The sequence below is a fragment of the Nerophis ophidion genome, linkage group LG02, assembly GCF_033978795.1.
Source record: "Nerophis ophidion isolate RoL-2023_Sa linkage group LG02, RoL_Noph_v1.0, whole genome shotgun sequence".
In the NCBI taxonomy this organism is placed as follows: Eukaryota; Metazoa; Chordata; class Actinopteri; order Syngnathiformes; family Syngnathidae; genus Nerophis; species Nerophis ophidion.
In genome coordinates, this window is record NC_084612.1 from 56,243,744 (window position 1) to 56,263,332 (window position 19,589).

A 19,589-nucleotide genomic window follows, 5' to 3' on the forward strand; every position below is an offset into this window, starting at 1 on the left:
AGCGGTAAGCAGCGTGCAGGTAAGAAGGTCTCTAATGCTTAAACCAAAAATAAACAAAAGGTAAGTGCCCCTAAGAAAATACATTGGAGCTTATGGAGGGCTATGCAGAACAAAACTACAACTGAACTGGCTACAGAGTAAACAAAAACAGAATGCTGGACGACAGCAAAGACTTACTGTGGAGCAAAGACGGCGTCGTCCGCAATGTACATCTGAACATGACATGACAATCAACGATGTCCCCACAAAAAAGGATGTAAACAACTGAAATATTCTTGATTAGTAAAACAAAGTAGATGCGGGAAATATCGCTCAAAGGAAGACATGAAACTGCTACAGGAAAATACCAAAAAAAAAGAGAAAAAGACACCAAAATAGGAGCACAAGACAAGAACTAAAACACTACATACAGGAAAACAGCAAAAAAAACTCCAAATAAGTCAGGGTGTGATGTGACAGGTGGTGAAATTACACATCCTTTGAGACAAGATATATATTGATGCATGGTTGCTTATGGTTTAAAGTCACATCCAAGAATTGCGACAACGGCTTTTTACTGTCAACTGAGTTTCGTTTTTTTAATGATTTCTGCCGGTGGTGTGCCTGCGGATTTTCAACGCAAAAAATTTGCCTTGGCTCAAAAAAGGTTAAAAAAACAGTGCTCTACTTCACCTCATAAGCATTAAGTTAGATTTTTTTCTGTTATTGTCAGGATTCCTCAAAAACTGGAGATTTCCGGACCTAATGAGACATACTGTAAGACATTTACTAAAAATGTCCCCTTCACCCTCAGCTGCTGCAGAAGAATCTGGAGGCCAATTTCTACTCAGGTCAGTTCCGATGGGACGAAGTGAGCCCAAACGATGCGGCCGCACTTCTCAAAAAATTCATCCGAGAACTTCCTGCTCCCCTGCTCACCACCGAGTACCTCAACATCTTCATCGCCGTCAAAGGTCAGTTTTTGGACCTGGACCACAGACAAAACGTCTTCCTTAATGATTAAACTAAATCACCAAAATGATTCCCGAGCGTGGCCACCCCTGTTGCTCACTGCTCACCTCACCTCCCAGGGGGTGGAACATGGGGATGGGTCAAATGCAGAGGGTAATTTCACCACACGTAGTGTGTGTGTGACTATCAGTGGAACTTTAACTTTAACTTTAAATCTGGTGTTGGATTGGTATGAACTATAGAACTGTGATACACAAACCAGAAAACAGAGAACCTCTTGTATTTACTTCAATTTTAGACGGGTGGAAAGTGTATTTGATTTCATGGTGTGTTCCCACTTTAATAAAACATGGATCAATATTAGTATGAGATTAATGCTTTGCTGTTGTATAGTTGGTGAGGAATGTGATAAACAACGACAAAAGCTTAATGGCGTCCTGTCACAACACTATCCATCTTTGGACATCTCATTATTTTTCTATGAACACGGCAGGAAATGAATGTGCGTGTGTGTGTGTGTGTGTGTGTGTGTGTGTGTGTGTGTGTGTGTGTGTGTGCGTGTGTGTGTGTGTGTGTGTGTGTGTGTGCGCTCTCATGCAGGTGCATACATGTGTCTCACCTCTTTGCCCTTCGATTCTCGTGTAGACATCACCGAGCTGAAGCAGAAACTTCACATGTTGAACCTGCTTATCCTGCTGCTGCCCGAGTCCAACAGGAACACCCTGAAGGTACATGAAGAATAACAATAACATTCGTAATAACAATAACTGTCAGGTTTAAACACTGATGACATCTATTAAACAGACAAGAAGCAAGGAATTAAACAGGACAGGATTCAATTTAGCTCAACGAGGAGAAACGCGTAGACCTGTACCCTCGTATAGTGTCGTCCCATACTCTGTCGTCCCATACATGCAGGTTGCATGTATGGGACGACAGGTTGCACGCCTCTTGTTTTATTTGGACTTTCCCTGAATCCATGGCAACAGCTGTTTCCAAAGGAAGGGGGGTCGTAAACATCCGTCGCCTTTGTTTATCAAACAGTTCAAAGAAAAGTTACCTGGAGGGGGGTCAGGTCCTGTTTCCTCTCCGCTTTGTAGGTCTCGGGTCAAGAAAAAAATCTTCCTGTGGATTACAATAGATCAAAGAAACCGACACTTTCATGTCACTTCCCATGCTACACAGGGAGTTTTACAAGCCTTTTATTGGTAAGATCAAAGACAGCTTTTGTCTGCTCGCCGGGAACTCATTGAAACACACGTTTTGTGATAACATAGATACAATTATTCTGACAATAATATAACATGCAACAGACATACACAAATTCACCATAGCAGTACTTGTATTAGTTGCTGTGGGGAAAGTATTAGGGCTGTGAATTTTTAGGCACCCAACTATTTGATCCGATTTTTGGGGTGTATTTTTACGCCTTGGGCTTCACAGTGGCAGAGGGGTTAGTGCGTCTGTCTCATAATACGAAGGTCCTGAGTAGTTATGGTTCAATCCCGGGCTCTGGATCTTTCTGTGTGGAGTTTGCATGTCCTCCCCATGAATGCGTGGGTTCCCTCCGGGTACTCCGGCTTCCTCCCACTTCGAAAGACATGCACCTTGGGATAGGGTTGGCAACACTAAATTGGCCCTAGTGTGTGAATGTGAGTGTAAATGTTGTCTATCTGTGCTTGCCCTTGCCCAGGGTGTACCCCGCCTTCCGCCCGATTGTAGCTAAGATAGGCACCAGCTGCCCCCGCGACCCCAAAGGGAATAAGCGGTAGGAAATGGATGGATGGATGGATGGATGGATGTTTACGCCTTAGAAACATATTAACAATCCTGAATGTTTATGGTTGGGACCCGCGAAAGAAAAAATGTGAAGAAAACATATTAATAAGGGTTATGAATGATTTTTTTATTTTATTAAGGGGATACGTATTTGATCTCCTACCACCGACGCGTACTCTGACCTCCACAGACCAGTTATGTGCCTATTAAGCACACAAAATAGAAAAGTACACCTAAATAATAATTGAAAAAATAACTAAAGATATATATATATATATATATATATATATATATATATATATATATATATATATATATATATATATATATATATATATATATATATATACACATAGTACAGCCCAAAAGCTTGGACACACCTTCTCATTCAATGTGTTTTCTTTATTTTCATGACTATTTACATTGTAGATTGTCACATCAAAACTATTAATGAACACATGTGGAGTTATGTACTTAACAAAAAAAGGTGAAATAACTGAGAACATGTTTTATATTCTAGTTTCTTCAAAATAGCCACCCTTTGCCCTGATTACTGCTTTGCATACTCTTGGCATTCTCTCCATGAACTTCAAAGAGGTAGGCACCTGAAATGGTTTTCACTGTCGAGGCATTTGATTTTTGACTTTAGGATATCCAGGGCATGGCTTGGTAACTGTAGAGCACGGTGGGAGAGGGGTTAGTGCATCTGCCTCACAATACGAAGGTCCTGAGCAGTCTTGGGTTCAATCCCAGGCTTGGGATCTTTCTGTGTGGAGTTTGCATGTTCTCCCCGTGACGACGTGGGTTCCCTCCGGGTACTCCGACTTCCTCCCACTTCCAAAGACATGCACCTGGGGATAGGTTGATTGGCAACACTAAATGGTCCCTAGTGTGTGAATGTGAGTGTGAATGTTGCCAGTCTATCTGTGTTGGCCCTGCGATGAGGTGGGGAATTGTCCAGGGTGTACCCCGCCTTCCGCCCGATTGTAGCTCAGATAGGCACCAGCACCCCCCGCGACCCCAAAGGGAATAGGCAATAGGAAATGGATGGATGGATGGATGGATGGCTTGGTAACCCTCCGGGTGATACGAGCTGAGATGTGGGCGGGGGTAACAGCGCTTTAAGATCCGCAGGACAGCTGGGGGTGTGCTTTTTATAAAGGCAGTTGTTGCTGCAACTGCTCGTCGATGACACCGCTTTCTGATGGCGAACTGCTGGAAGGTAAAGTCCTCATCCAGGGCAACGATTTTAAGAGCTTTTTTGGATGATCTCGAGCTGCCCGAGAGTAGTCTGAGCGGCATTCACCAAGCCTAAGCAGGAGTACTCAATAATGCTCATTACCTGGTTCTTGTAGATGTTGGCTCTGCCTTTAGCGTCAAGCTTGTTGGCCAGCTTACGTAGCGACATTGACCAGCACGTTTGCAGATGTTGGACAGGCGGCTGGTCCACGTTAGTTTGGAGTCGATACAAAGACCAATAACCTCTATCTGCTCTCACAGCCCGATTTTAGTGGCCCCGAAAAAGAGATCTGGGCGGGATGGATTCTTCTTCCTGGACAGGATTGTAACCTTGCACTTGTTGGGCTCAAAAATGACCTTCCAGGTAGAGAAGCGCGGATAGGCAATTATATCATCCGCAACCGCATCACTAAACTGGTCATCCACCCGCCATCCACCCGAACCAACGTTTTATCAAACCCACACCCGCCCGTTGTTATATATCTAATATAGATGATGCAAGGCATTAGTGAGGTTAGAAAGTGTAACTACCTCCAAATCCCACAGACACAATGGCTTTCTTGAACTGATTTATTTGAAGGTTTCTTTTCCCTTCAAGTTCACCGTGAAAACTGTAACAAATAAAGCACGTTACAAACGTAAAAATAATAACATGCACAGCATGTGGATCAAACATTTTACCAAGTAAAATACCAACAAATGACAAATACCTCGTTGGCCTGCATGCTTATTTTAGGAGGAAATTGTGATCTTCTGGCTTTTATAGCCCAAACGCTTAAAGTCATTGTGACACTTTTTGGTCTTTGTTACGATCAGTCGCTCTCTTTCTCCCTTCTCATGCATCAAAAAAATGTGTACTCATACCCGGAAGTAGCTTCCTTACATCCGTCGACAGACCAAACGAGACACTTCAAAATAAAAGTATGCCCACATACTGTTTCAAAGATTGCTGCTCGTTTTTCGTTTGTGGGTAACAACATTTAACTATTTACAAATGGTTGATTTCTGTAGGCTAGTAAGGTAAAGTGTTGTACCTGACAAGTTTGGGCTACCTTGCTTCTGCAGCCTTCATCAGAGGTGTCACGTGATGTTAGCGTGACGTTGTCTGTGACGTGTTATATGGATTGTACCATCAAGAGTTGTCGGGTACAACACTTTACCTACTAGCCTATATAAATCAACCATTTATAAATACACGTCAGTAGGCTAAATTAACCTCTTCAACACAACATTTAACTATTTATAATGTAGCGGCTGGCTACGGGGTGTTAGCCAATGACTTTGGCTGGGGGATGGGACTTCCGGGAGAGATAGGGACGTGACATTGTTGACAGGAAGTGAGAGTTCGAGTTGTCCCGGGAAAAGCGTTAGAGACATGAGAGGTGTTGTGTGGTTGTATTACATCTTGTGCAATAAAGACAAGACAAACGAAGAAGTTTTATGAGCCTACATTCCTGGGATTATTACAATATATATTTCCGAATTGGTTCAACCGCCACCCGCCCAAATCTATTTAAATCTATTTTTTTGTCATGTCACCCGCCCGACCCGCGGTTTATCCGCGAACTCCGCGGTTGTGACCGCAAACCGCGCATCTCTACTTCCAGGTGTCAGCCCACTTTCAGATGTTTTCCAGGTCTTTGTTTAGCGATGCAGCTACCTCCAGTCCATTGAATGTTGATGCTGGTGCAAAGATGATGGAGTGGTCCGCATTCAGGAATAGGGTGTTTCACAACATCTTCTATGAAGATGGAGAATAGTAATGAGATCGTTAGGTTGTGAGTTCAAACCATGGCCGAGTCATACCAAAGACTATAAAAATGCGACCCATTACCTCCCTGCTTGGCATTCAGCATCAAGGGTTGAAATTGAGGGGTTAAATTACCAAAAATGATTGCCGGGCGCGGCACCACTGCTCCCCTCACCTCCCAGGGGGTGAACAAGGGCATGGATCAAATGCAGAGGACACATTTCACCACACATAGTGTGTGTGTGACAATCATTGGTACTGTACCTTAACTTTAAAGGCCTACTGAAACCCACTACTACCGACCACGCAGTCTGATAGTTTATATATCAATGATGAAATATTAACATTGCAACACATGCCAATATGGCCGGTTTAGTTTACTAAGATACAATTTTAAATTCCCCGCAGAGTTTATTGTTAAAAAGGTCGCGGAATGATGACGAATGCGCGTGACGTCACGGACTGTAAGGAAATATTAGCGCTGCACGACTCGCGGCTAAAAGTCGTCTGCTTTAACCGCATAATTACACAGTATTTTAGACATCTGTGTTGTTGAATCTTTTGCAATTTGTTCAATTAATAATGAAGAAGTCAAAGTAGAAAAATGGAGTTGGGAAGCTTTAGCCTTTAGCCATACAAACCACACGGTGATTCCTTGTTTAAAATTCCCGGAGGTGAAACTTTACTATGGATCACAGCGAACATGGATCCCAACCGAATGTCAACCAGCAGGTTTCGGTGAGAAAATTGTGATAAAAAGTCGCTTCTTACCGGATATCAGCTGAGCTTGTGCCGCCCATACAGCTGCCATCGACTTCCCTGAGACACGGTGCGTCAACCTACCCGTGGACGCACACTTCCGACTATCAGGTACTGTTAAACTCACTAAAGCACTAGCAACACAATAGAAAGATAAGGGATTTCCCAGAATTATCCTAGTAAATGTGTCTAAAAACATCAGAATCCGTCTTTTTTTTTTTGAACTTCTTTTTTTGTTTGTTTGTTGTTTTTTCTAGTCAGTCGCTATCAATATCCTCAAACATGAATCTTTCATCCTCGCTCAAATTAATGGGGAAATTGTCGTTTTCTCGGTCCGAATAGCTCTTTTTGTTGGAACCTCCTATTAAAATCAATGTGAATATGTGAGGAGCCATCAACATGTGACGTCATCGTCTGCGACTTCTGATAGAGGCAGGGCTTTTCTCTTAGCACCGAAAGTTGCGAACTTTATCGTGGATGTTCTCTACTAAATCCTTTCAGCAAAAATCTGGCAATATCGCGAAATGATCAAGTATGACACATAGAATGGACCTGCTAGTAGGCATTTAACTTTAACTTAACTTTAACTTTGCTGTTGGTTGCCCCAAGGCTCTCCTGGAGTTCCTCGGTAAAGTGGTGTCTAAGGAGAAGTGGAATAGGATGAACCTGTGGGCCGTGGCGACCATCATGGCTCCCAACCTGTTCCTTCACAAGGCCGTGCCCAGTAGTCTGACCGAGGCAGCAGGAAGAGACCAGGTGGAGAGAGCCGCCGACGTCATGAGGCTCCTCATCCGCTATCAGGACCTGCTGTGGATGGTACGTTAAGCATCTCACCAGCTGAGGATGCGGATGTGACACACTTGATTATTTTTTTCTCTCCCCAGATCCCAATTTTTGTCATGAGCCAGGTGCGAAAGCTGAACGAGAACAGCAGCAGGCGTTACCAGTTTTACGACCGCCGCTTCAAGAACCTTCGCTCCAGATTGAGCCACGCAGACAGACAGGAAAAAGTTGATAAAAACACCACAGAGGTCAGCAACTTTGACACAATTTTACCCCACAAACAGCAACATATATTTTGTTATTAAAACACACATATATATATATATATATTTTTTTTTTTTTTAAAAAGGACATTTTTAACTAGCTCACTCTTTGTAGTCACGGCGAACGGTCAAGATCCACATTGGGGATCAGGCAAAGAAAACCATGGCGGTGGACATCAACAGCAGCTCCCGGGCATCAGACGTGCTCAATAACTTTTACCAGCTGTTCCTACGCAGCCCTGAAAATGGGAAGGGCCAACAGCGAAGGTACACACTTCTAATGGACACGTGTCAAACTTAAAGGGGAACATTATCACAATTTCAAAAGGGTTAAAAACAATAAAAATCAGTTCCCAGTGACTTGTTGTATTTTTGGAAGTTTTTTTCAAAATTTTACTGGTCTCGGAATATCCCTAAATAAAGCTTTAAAGTGCCTTATTTTCGCTATTTTCGAAACCGCTATCCATTTTCCTGTGACGTCATACAGTGTTGCCAATGTAAACAAACAATGGGAATAGCACAGCAAGATATAATGACATTAGCTCGGATTCAGACTTGGATTTCAGCGGTTTAAGCGATTCAACAGATTACGCATGTATTGAAACAGATGGTCGGACTATGAAAGTATTGAAGAAGAAACTGAAGCTATTGAGCGAATAGCTATTGACACTATTCATAGCCATAGCATGGCCTAATAGCCGCGTTAGCATCGTCGGTAAAATGTGCGGACCAAACGATCAGGACTTTCGCATCTTGTGACACTGGAGCAACATAAATCCGTCGATTGGTAAGTGTTTTTTTCGCTTCAAATGTGGGTGGAAGTAAACGTAATATAGTTGCAAATGCATCTGCAGGTTATCCATACATCTCTGTGCCATGTCTGCTTTAGCACTGCCGGTAAATAGCATGTTAGCATCGATTAGCATAGCATGGATTAGCTGGCAGTCAACATCAACAAAACTCACCTTTGTGATTTCGTTGACTATCGTTGCAAATGCATCTGCAGGTTATCCATACATCTGCCTTAGCACCGCCGGTAAATAGCATGTTAGCGTCGATTAGCATAGCATGTTAGCATCAATTAGCTGGCAGTCACGCCGCAACCCAATATGTCAGATTAGCACATAAGTCAACATCAACAAAACACACCTTTGTGATTTCGTTGACTTTATCATTGAAAATGCATCTGCAGGTCATCCATACATCTCTGTGCCATGTCTGTCATCGCCGGTAAAATGTGGAGACAAACCTTTACATTCATTGGGGGTTTGGCGGCAGACACTTTCGCATCTTCGGGTCAGTGGTGCAACTTGAATCCCTCCCTGTTAGTGTTGTTACACCCTCCGACAACACGCCGACGAGGTTCCAAAAAATAGTTGAAAAAACGGAAAATAACAGCGCTGAGACCCATGTTTACAATGTGTTGAAAATGAAAATGGCAGCTGTATTACCTCGGCGACGTTACGTTCTGACGTCATCGCCCCGGACCGATAAACAGAAAGGCGTTTAATTCGCCAAAATCACCCATTTAGAGTTCGGAAATCGGTTAAAAAAATATATGGTTTTTTTTGTACACCATCAAGGTATATATTGACGCTTACATAGGTCTGGTGATAATGTTTCCCTTTAAGGCCTTAGCTCTTGGCATCATTTTTTGTAGCCCACAAAAGCCCGGAAAAAATGTGCATCATAAAATACTTGACATTTATTGCTAAATGTATTTGTTCTTTAAGTCATAATCTCATATGACAGTTTGGACTTTATTATTAGTTTACATTTTATTTCCTGTCCAGCGCTCATATTTTTCTTTTCCACTTCCTGTTGGATACCGCCAATTGTCTTATCTGAGCACTGGCGCCCTCACCTGTACCTGGTTTTCAATCGCCTTTAATGCCAGCCCTGTACTCGAAACGTAGCTGGATCTTTTGCTTTGCTTGCTTTGTTCTTCACACGTGTTAAAAAGGGCTTCTTAATGCACTTGCCTGTCGTCTCTGTATCCCTCTGTCCAGACATACACCAGAACTTAACACTTTCCATTTGGAAAGAAAAAACAGGTGGTGCATGAAATTGTATATTTTGTAAATTTTAATATTATCTGATCATGCAACAAATAGTATGTTATTAAATATCATATTTCAATTTTCCATCCATCCATCCATCATCTTCCGCTTATCTGAAGTCGGGCTGCCTAAGCAGGGAAGCCCAGACCTCCCTCTTACTTTGCTACTTAGTCCAGCTCTTCCCGGGGATTTGGGTGCGAGGTTTACAAATGGAAATAACAGCCGCAGTCTCTAAATAGCACATTGTCATTAATAACTTCTTTATTAACTGAGATAGCAGTAGCTACATTTAAACTATTACATGTTCTCTCACAAATGCATTCAATGTAAATAAACACCAATCATACAGTAGTATTGATATATGCTATCCAACCCCTAATACCAATCCTACGATTATTATTACATTTTTAGGACTAACAGCAATTCATTCAAACTAAGTAGCGAAACACTAACATGTATGTTTTACCCCCCCACAGGAATGGCTCTGTGTCTTTCTCAGACTACGCCTTGTACGAAGTGGGCGGAAATATCGGTAAGTGGAAGTGCCTGATTCTCTGCTACCCTAGTCTACATGTTGCCTGTCTATCTACCTGCGTATGCTTTTATGCAATAGTGAGTATGATGTGGACACGCTCACACACACTCAGAGAAGTTTGTCAAGTGTCTGTGTACAACAATGTTTTGAAATAATATAGGGCAAAAAAAAAAAGGAAGAACAACGCTTTTAAATCAATGGTGAAGGATGCAGGAGATGTGGATCTCTTTCGCATTTACAGAGATAAAATATGTTGGATTTTTTTCAACCACCAAAGAAGATACAGTCGCGGTCAAATGTTTACATACACTTGTAAAGAACAAAATCTCATGGCTGTTTTGAGTTTCCAATCATTTCTACAACTCATATTTGTTTGTGATAGTGATTGGAGCACGTACTTGTTGGTCACAAAAGACATTCATGAAGTTTGGGTCTCTTATGAATTTATTATGGGTCTATGTCAGGTTCAAACACTGATAACATCTACTAAACAGGCAAGAAGCAAGGAATCATGCAGAGACAGAGTTCAATTTGGCTCAATGAGGAGAGACGTTTTTGGGCTGTGCTCTAGTTACAGATCAAAACTACGCTCTAAAGTTCAGCCCACTTGTTCCTCTATTTATTTGGGAGGTCCCTGGTTACATCACTGAGGCCGCCTCTAAAAGGAAAGGACACACATTTCATGCAAAGCAGCTGCCAGTACGCACAATACGTGACGGAATGTGCTAGGGCCTTGTGATTTCCTTGTCTCTGCTTTGTGTGCGTGCTGTCATCCTATCTTCGTTGAGGTCTTTGAAGTCATTGGGTTTTAGCGGGATAAAACAAAGATAACCTCTGCGACTGAGACCACCCTTTAGACAAGAAGTTTTGTCCTTGCACAAATAGAAAAGTAACTTGAGCAGAATAGCTAATAAGTATAGCAAAAACTTTTAAGCATAAGAGTTGTGTGATAACTTACACATAGTTATTCTAAAAGTCTACTGAAAATGTGAGCAAATCTGCTGGGTCAAAAGTATACATACATCACTGTTAATATTTGCTTACATGTCCCTTGGCAAGTTTCACTGCAATAAGGCGCTTTTGGTAGCCATCCCCAAACGTCTGCTTGAATTTTTGACCACTCCTCATGACAAAATTGGTGCAGTTCAGCTAAATTTGTTGGTTTTCTGACATGGACTTGTTTTGTAAGCATTCTCCACACTTTCAAGTCAGGAATATGGGAAGGCCATTCTAAAACCTTCATTCTAGCCTGATTTAGCCATTCCTTTACCACTTTTGACTTGTGTTTGGGGTCATTGTCCTGTTTGAACACCCAACTGCACCCAAGACCCAACCTCCGGGCTGATGAATTTAGCTTGCTGAATGTCAAAGTTGACCAACTTCTCAATTCACGGCCACAACCTTCTACTATCCAGGTGATAGGTATGATTTATAGTCTGGAATTAACTTTTACCAACTCAGAGGTGATGCAGCACCAGTAGTCAGTATCATAGCTGCCGCCTAAAATAGTTTGTCTGCATTAGCACTTAAAATAACAATATATAATGGTTATTATTCAGGTCAGGAGGTTTATTTTGAGTATTGTTGGTGCTTTTTGGATAATATTTCAGAGGGCTTTATATAGAATAGAATGTATTTTATTGTCCCTATACACAGGTACAATGAGATTAAAAGCAACTCCAGTGTCAGTGTGACAGTCTATAAATATGCAAAACATAGGAAGGAAAGAAAATGGATAGTGCAAAAGGAAGTAAGGTGCAGAGTCCAGTCCTGAGAACGAATATTCTGAATATGTTGTTTAAATTTTATACTCTATACAAACGTTAGTACATATATACAGAAGCATTTAGACTGTGTGTGGAAAGTACAAATTGCACACAGAGAGGTGCTAAACTATAAAATCAGTGCCTATGAGAGTTTACCGTGGTTATGGCTTTAGGGAAAAAACTGTTCTTTAGTCTGTTTGTCTTAGAGATGAATTGATTAACGTGGATCCCGACTTAAACAAGTTGAAAAACTTATTCGGGTGTTACATTTAGTGGTCAATTGTTGGGAATATGTACTGTACTGTGCAATCTACTAATAAAAGTTTCAATCAATCAATCAAAAAGACCTGATGACCCTGTAGCGCCTTCCTGAGGGCAGCATGTCAAACAGGTCAAAGCCAGGGTGGGAGCTGTCCTTGATAATGTTGGTAGAACTGCTGAGGCAGCGGGAGGTGTAAATGTCGGTCAGGGAGAGGATAAGGTAGCCGATGATCCGCTGTGCTGCCTTTACCACTCTCTGGAACCCTGGAACCTCTCCCTGTCTGCAACGTTGCAGCTGCCGTACCATGCTGTGATGCAGTATGTCAGCAGGCTGTCAATGGATGAGCGGTAGAAGGTCAGAAGCAGGTTGGAGTCCAGGTTGTATTTCCTGAGGACTCTCGCTGCTGAGCCTTTTAAGTGATGGCAGTAATGTAATCTGACCGGGAGATGTTGTCAGAGATAAGGACGCCAAGAGACTGGAAGGTATGGACCCTCTCCACACACTCACCCTTGATGTTGAAGGGGACTAGGTCAGTGCTGTGTTTCCTTAAGTTGACGACGATCTCCTTGGTTTTCTTGGTGTTCAGAGCAAGGTTGTTTTCTGAGCACCAGTCTGCCAACTTCCGGACCTCCTCTCTGTAGGGTGCCTCGTTTCCCTTTGAGATGAGTCCGACCACCGTAGTGTCATGTGCGAACTTCTCCATGAGGTTGTTGTTGTGGGTTGGACTGCAGTCATAGGTGTAGAGGCAGTAAAGAAGAGGGCTCGGCACACAGCCCTTCCGTTAGCTGCATTGTTAGGGACGGCGTGGCGCAGTGGAAGAGTGGCCGTGCGCAACCCGAGGGTCCCTGGTTCAATCCCCACCTAGTACCAACCTCGTCACGTCCGTTGTGTCCTGAGCAAGACTCTTCACCCTTGCTCCTGATGGGTGCTGGTTAGCGCCTTGCATGGCAGCTCCCTCCATCAGTGTGTGAATGTGTGTGTGAATGGGTAAATGTGGAAGTAGTGTCAAAGCGCTTTGAGTACCTTGAAGGTAGAAAAGCGCTATACAAGTACAATCCATTTATCATTTATTTACCTCATTCTTAGAATGCATTAAAAAACAGAAAAACATGATCGGCAAACATTTGAAAAAAAGGGCAGTTCCCTTTTCAGGCACATGGAAAACGTTTTTTTTCCAGTTTTACTGATGACATTTTGTAGCTTGGTTGAATGTAGCACCACCATGACAAGTTGTCTGTGTGCACTCGGGTATGCCTCGACTTGTGTTAATAGCAGCTATTTGTGTTTGATGCAGGGGAGCACCGCCTGGACCCCGACACCCAACTACTGGATTTGTACAAGAGCAACTCTGCAGGTGAGTGGATCATCAAGCAGAAGACAAACAGCAGCAAGGGAATGTGACATCCAGGATGGGTGGAGCGGCTGTCTGACCAAGAAAAAGAAGCATGCCGGAGTCATTTCATGGTGACGTCAACAAGACCGAAGGCGGACATTCCAAATAGAGGATGAACAATCTGCCAGGTGGACATTCTTTAATTCAAAAACTGCATCTTTTTTTGGTTTTGTGACTCTTGACCTCCTGCTGACAAGGAAAGAGGACACTTTTCTCTGCAGCCATCATGGCCATTGCTCACTGAGCAGATGGCAATGCATACACACACACACACACATGTGAACACACACTCACGCCATACTTGCCAACCCTCCCAATTTTCCTGGGAGACTCCCAAATTTCAGTGCCCCTCTCGAAAATCGCCCGGGGCAACTATTGTCCCGAATTTCTCCCGATTTCCACCCAGACAACAATATTGGGGGCGTGCCTTAAAGCCATTGCTTTCAGCGTCGCCTTCAACCTGTCGTCACGTCCGCTTTTCCTCAATACAAACAGCGTGCCGGCCCAACCACATAATATATGCAGCTTTTACACACACACAAGTGAATGCAAGGCATTCTTGGTCAACAGCCATACAGGTCACAGGGAAGGTGGCCGTATAAACAACTTAAACACTGTTACAAATATGCACCACACTGGGAACCCACACCAAACAAGAATGACAAACACATTTCGGGAGAACATCCACACCGTAACACAACATAAACACAACAGAACAAATACCCAGAATCCCTTGCAGCACTAACTCTTCCAGGAAACAAACACACACACACACATGCACACAAACACGCAAACAGACACATACACATGTGCACACACACACAGACTCACACATGTGCACACACACACATTCTCTCACACACGCTCACTCACACACACCCAATCTCTCTCTCTCACACACACACACTCTCACACAGACATGTGTGCACACACACACTTTCTCTCACACACGCACACTTACACACACAAATGTGCACACGGACACACACATGGACACACACAAACTCACGCACGCACACACGTACTCTCTCTCACACACACACACATACACATTAGCACACACTTACGCGTGTGCACACACACATTCTCACACACACACACACTTACACACGCACACAGTCACACACACGCTCACACACACTTTCACGCACATTTGTGCACACACACAAACACACACATGTACACACACACGCACACTTACACACACATTCCCACTCACACACACACACACGCATTTGCACACACACACACACACACACACATATACTTTTATTTGTTACCTTCTCAAGACCTCTGAAAAATGCCTACCTCTTTAGGACCACCCTTGCTAGATTTATAAAGATGTGTATTTACAGCATTAGTAAAATATACATATTATGCAAATATAAAATAGCTTGATTTGAAGGACTTGGATTTTCACAAGAAAAACTTAGAATGTTGGCAACGTTTTTAATAAAAGTTGTAATTTTACTCAACGCAAGTCAGAATTTTACAAAAAAACTGAACATTTGTGCAATGTTATGATAAAAGCTGGAATTTTATATGACAAATGTCGACATTTTGCATAAAAAAATAATGATTTTACATTAAAAAAAGTTATAATTTTATGAGAAAATATTGCAATATTACAGAAACAGAAAGAATATGAAATTGTTTTCCCATTTTTATAAGAAAAAAGTCGACACATTGTGAGAAAAAGACTGCTTTTAGTTAATTTATTTATTTAATTGTATTTTTTTTTTCGTAATTGGTTTTAAATCTTCATTATTTACTTCAATTTATTACAATATGTCTCCATACACATATTTATTTTATGTTTTTAATTCATTTGGCCAACATATTTCATATGTTGACCAGAGGAGGAAGCACTTTTAAAAGCGACACACAGTCAATTTGAAAAATCTCTCCTTTTTGGGACCACCCTCATTTTGATAGACGTCACCAGCAGGGGTGCAAATGAGACATTCTCTATTAGATACAATGTTATTGAGACCATGATTTATGTCATCATTTGTTCACACCTCCTCATATGGAAGATACTTTTCCTTCTTCACGTCTCAAGAAAGGTAGAAATACAAGAACACACACAAGGACAAGCTTTCATGTTTTTGAGAATTATTTTATTAAGAGGAATTAACAATGTGGAGTTTGGGGCCTTACTGAATGTCTCTAAAGAAAACTCTTGCGTTCATGTTTTTAGATCAGGGGAACTGCATTTTTCTGGCAATTTTGCGTCTATTTTTTCTTTTTATTTTTTTAAATGCATTCTAAGTCATAAATACAGCAGGTAAGAGGTGGCAAGAATGTGACCTTTGTATATATATAAATATATACATACAAAGGTCACATATATACATATATATATATATATATATATATATATATATATATATATATATGTATACAAATATTTTTTAAATATTGTTAACAGCATAGCATATTTTCAATCAATCAAAGTTTACTTATATAGCCTTAATCACGAGTATCTCAAAGGGCTGCACAAGCCACAACAACATCTTCAGCTCAGATCCCACATCAGGGCAAGAACAAACTAAAGTGGAAATGGTTAATAATGTGAGAGTTTGACCTTGAACTGTTATTAGGTAAAAAACTAACTAACTAAATAAATGCCCCCATGTACAAAATAGTTTTCCCCTATGCGGTCATTTTGGACACCCCTGGTTATTTATGTGTGAGTGTGTGTGTGTGTGTGTGTGTGTGTGTGTGTGTGTGTGTGTGTGTGTGCGTGTGTGTGTGTGTGTGTGTGTGTGTGTGTGTGTGTGTGTGTGTGTGTGTGTGTGTGCGTTTTTAAGAGTGCTCCCCCTCTGGTCAACATATGAAATAACAAGACATACTGTAATAACTTCACAGCTACAATCGGGCGGAAGGCGGGGTACACCCTGGACAAGTCGCCACCTCATAGCTGAGATAGGCGCCAGCGCCCCCCGCGACCCCGAAAGGGATTAAGCGGTAGAAAATGGATGGATGGATGTAATAACTTGAAGTAAATAATGAAGATTAAAAACAATTACCAACAAAAATAAAATAAAAAAACATAGCTTTGTATACATTCCACTTTAAATATCTAGAAAGGGTAGTCCTAAAGAGGTAGGCATTTTTCAGAGGTCTCAAGAAGGTGACAAATACAAGAATGTGTATGTGTGTGCGTGTGTTTTTGTATTTCTACCCTTCTTGAGACATCAAAAAAAGAAAAATACCTTCCATATGAGTTAGGAGCGAAAATCATAGCCCCAATATGGAAAAACCCCTTTTTGTCAATATATGAAATAACAAGTGTGTGTAAAATTTTTAAATGCTCCCCCTCTGGCCAACGCACGTAATAACAGGTGTGTGTAAAAAAATTTAACGCGCCCCCTTTGGCCATAAATGTATAGTAAAAAAAAATAAATATGTGTATAGAGACATTATGTAATAACTTGAAGTAAATAATGAAGATTATGTGTATTCATATGTTCTCATAGTCATCAGTATCATCAGTATCACAGTATCATGTTCTCATAGTCATCATTGTCACCGACGTCCCACTGGGTCATTATTGTCACCGATGTCCCACTGGGTGTGAGTTTTCCTTGCCCTTATGTGGGCCTACCGAGGATGTCGTAGTGGTTTGTGCAGCCCTTTGAGACACTAGTGATTTAGGGCTATATAAGTAAACATTGATTGATTGATTGATTGAAGATTAAAAACCAATTACAAACAAAAAATTTTTTTTAAATTTAAAAAAATGACGCTTTGCTGGCATCATGGCGGTGTTTGGGTTCTCCCGTGGGTGCAGCGAAGATGAAACACAGCGTGAAGGGAGGAACAATAATTTATTAATACTATAAAACAAACTAAAAACAAAGACACTTGCACAAAGGCACTAACAAAAACCAACAGAACTAGCATATGGGCTAGAAAGAACAAAGGGAACAGAAGGAGGTAGCGTGTAAGCTAGGGACAAAATAGCATAGAAGCTAATAGAGTACGAAAGGTAGTTACAACAATGCGGGAAGAGCGGTGTCACTTGTTGCATGAAGCAAATAAGAGTCTGAGAAACAATGTCAAACAAAGGCGGTCTTAAATAGGGAGATAACTAATCGAGGGCAGGTGTGCGTGATCAAAGGAGAGACAGGTGACACAAAATGGGTAACCATGACAACGGAACAAAACCAGGAAGTGCCACCGGGAACTAAGAACTAAGGAAGTCAAACACACAACAGGGTTATAATAAAACAGAACAAAAACAGAACAAGACGTGGACCATGACAAAAACATAGCTATGTATATCCAGCCATCCATCCATTTCCTACCCCTTGTACCCTTTGGGGTCGCGGGGGGTGCTGGAGCCTATCTTATTACACTTTATATATCTAGAAAGGGTGGTCCTAAAGAGGTAGGCCTTTTTTTAGGAGGTATCAAGAAGGTAATAAATACAAGAAAGTGTGTGTGCCTTTGAAAGAGCTGTGCTGATTGATATCTCCTTATCAGCGCTCTCACGGGCCTTACAGACAACAAAGACATGGCTGACCTGTGCACCGTGTCGCACAAAGACCTTTCCTGACCTCTAACGCCGCCTCACTGACGCACGGAGCCCTTGAAGCCGGTCTTTATTTGTGTCAGGTTGTCAGCGGAAGTGCATCGACTGCATTTGTTTACTAATACACGTGCTTATTTACTGTTGAGGAGACGTGTGTGTGTGTGTGTGTGTGCGTGTGCGTGTGCGTGTGTGTCGGCACCATTTTGTGGCAAAATGTGACACGCGGTGGTGTGGCCGTAATGGCTGCCGGTTGCATGCGGCCTCTCTCTGATAAAGGAGCGCTATAAATAGCTGTCATGAATTCAGTGGCAGCACCATGTGTGTGTGTGTGTGTGTGTGTGGGTGTGTGTGTGTGATGATGATGAGCTTCATTACGTGGAGACCCTCCCATGCCGCCACAGTTGAGCGGCTGCGCACAAAGGCGAGTTGATGGCGTGGCCTCCTGCCAACACTCAGGAGAAGTAGGTCACCTCAGAGGTGACGTCCCACAGGACGCTATAATGTGTGTGTGTGTGTGTGTGTGTGTGTGTGTGTGTGTGTGTGTGTGTGTGTGTGTGTGTGTGTGTGTGTGTGTGTGTGTGTGTGTGTGTGTGTGTGTGTGTGTTAAATGCCTGTATGTATCCAATAACACTTTTTTTCTACAATATTCGTGTCCCTTTCTAGCTCTTTCTCCAAGCTTTTGTTCTACGAGATGTGTCTTTGTCAATAAATGTGATGCTCATGTGATTTATTTGTTCAATCGTGTGCAGTGATGGAATCAGCTGTGGGGAACATTCATCATTACATTCATGCTTGCATCTCACACACACATACACACGCACACACACACACACACAGGTGAAGGGTGTGTGTGTGTGTGTGATACACAGCCAATACATTTGTGCGTGCAATGGAAGCAGCTTCTAGAAAAACTCCAATTCTCCACTGACCGCCTCATTAACTTTGAATAATGAAGCATTCAGCAAAAAATTAATTGATGAAAGACACTTATTTGTTTATTTACCCTTGAAGAATTCAACATTTTCCAAGCGCCATGTTGTAAATTAGGATGAGAAAAGATTAACATGAGGTCCAACTTGAATTGCTATTATTACAACTTTTAGGATGGAGAAAAAAAGATAATCAGGACTCCTCTTCCTCTTATCCAGGAAATCGCAAAAAGCCGCCGCCTGACCAGGGCTCACATTATCTCCCACCCCCACCAAGGACTGTTTTCACTGCTGGACTCTAGAAAGAAGTTCTGCAGACTCCGTAACAGAATCTCCGCTACTTTTGACAAGAACAAGAAAGTTTGATCATATTACGCCTATACTGGCTCACCTGCAGTGGCTTCTTGTGCACTTAAGATGTGACTTTAAGGTTTTACTACTTACGTATAAAATACTACACGGTCTTGCTACATCCTATCTTGCCGATTGTATTGTACCATATGTCCCGGCAAGAAATCTGCGTTCAGAGAACTCCGGCTTATTAGTGATTCCCAGAGCCCAAAAAAAGTCTGCGGGCTAC

General features: G+C 42.0%; 1 protein-coding gene across 3 annotated transcripts in view; it reads left to right on the forward strand.

Annotated features, from left to right (window-relative positions):
* Positions 1 to 18,806, forward strand: part of LOC133542658 (rho GTPase-activating protein 40) — an 81,232-nt gene extending 62,426 nt beyond the window's left edge. For all 3 annotated transcript variants that reach the window (XM_061886911.1, XM_061886912.1, XM_061886913.1), the window contains exons 9-15: positions 794 to 953; positions 1,597 to 1,679; positions 7,088 to 7,294; positions 7,363 to 7,509; positions 7,640 to 7,791; positions 10,061 to 10,116; positions 13,442 to 18,806. In XM_061886911.1, coding sequence (XP_061742895.1) covers positions 794 to 953; positions 1,597 to 1,679; positions 7,088 to 7,294; positions 7,363 to 7,509; positions 7,640 to 7,791; positions 10,061 to 10,116; positions 13,442 to 13,548 — 912 coding nt within the window. In that variant the 3' untranslated portion in view covers positions 13,549 to 18,806. The remainder of the gene's footprint in view (positions 1 to 793; positions 954 to 1,596; positions 1,680 to 7,087; positions 7,295 to 7,362; positions 7,510 to 7,639; positions 7,792 to 10,060; positions 10,117 to 13,441) is intronic.
* Positions 18,807 to 19,589: the final 783 nt, after the last annotated feature.